A 999-nucleotide genomic window follows, 5' to 3' on the forward strand; every position below is an offset into this window, starting at 1 on the left:
CAGAACTGCCCACGCATCTCCAAGATGCGCCTACATTTTGACTGGTCGGATTTGTCCGTGTCGTTGCTCACGCAGTTCCAGCAGCTCCGAGTCCTCGAGCTCAAATACTTCTGGGTCTTTAAATGCGTGACTCCCTCAACGCTGCAGATGCTCATCAAATCCCTGCCTAACCTCAAGTCTCTGACATTAAACATCTTGGTGCCGCTGAGGAACCTCGGCATCTCCTACACCCTGGAGTCTCAGTCTCTGGAGTTTTTGGACGTGTCTCCGAGCCGAGGCTTGGTCTTCTCCTGCCTTAAGCTGCCAGCCCTGCGTGAACTTCGAGCCAAGAAGATTGTCCTGCGTGTCACGCTGGACCGCAGGACCAGGACGCGCATCCAGAGCCGCTGGCCCTGCCTGTACCACGTCCTCCGGGAGGGGACGCCGAGGCTTCAGGCTCTAAACAACGAGAGGCTCCTCCCTACATGGAGAGAGAAAAATTACGGAGAGCTGACTGCTATCCTGGAACAGTCCTGCTACTGTGTTCAGCATCTAGACAGCTGGCTGTGGTAGTCAAACGCATGACATTACATGAAGTTCTTACATTTATCATTTTATGGTGAAATCTATAAAGGAGCTAAATATTGCTTTTACGTCGCATTTTTATTATTATTATTGTTTAAAAGAACTGAAGACTCAGAATAACAAACTTGTTGCTGACAGAAGCAGATAAAAGCTGAGATTTGATAGAAAAGTAGTTTCCAACTCTTTAACAGAAAGCTGCTGTTCCAGTTGGAAACGCTGTCCAAATCCTGACAAGGCAATCACCCACAACACAGCTTTCTTAATTTTGTCCAGTTTTCTCAAAGCTTAATGTTAATTCTGTGATTGAAAATCTGCTGGAAACATTTGTAACGCCCACAAGCGGATATGCATACATTGTAGCTACAACTACACCATGAGATGTGTGCAATGAGGCCCAATACCAGAAGACAGCGTGTACTGGTAACGATTAGAGAA

At 47.0% G+C, this 999-nt stretch overlaps 1 protein-coding gene across 1 annotated transcript in view; it reads left to right on the forward strand.

Moving 5' to 3' along the window:
• Nucleotides 1-626, forward strand: part of LOC102205767 (uncharacterized) — a gene marked incomplete at its 5' end in the record, with an annotated part of 2760 nt that extends 2134 nt beyond the window's left edge. The window contains one exon of the mRNA XM_005748790.1: nt 4-626. Coding sequence (XP_005748847.1) covers nt 4-552 — 549 coding nt within the window. The remainder of the gene's footprint in view (nt 1-3) is intronic.
• Between the last annotated feature and the right edge of the window lie 373 nt (nt 627-999).

Source organism: Pundamilia nyererei, unplaced genomic scaffold (assembly GCF_000239375.1).
Source record: "Pundamilia nyererei isolate P.nyererei 1_Seehausen unplaced genomic scaffold, PunNye1.0 scaffold00229, whole genome shotgun sequence".
Classification (NCBI taxonomy): domain Eukaryota; kingdom Metazoa; phylum Chordata; class Actinopteri; order Cichliformes; family Cichlidae; genus Pundamilia; species Pundamilia nyererei.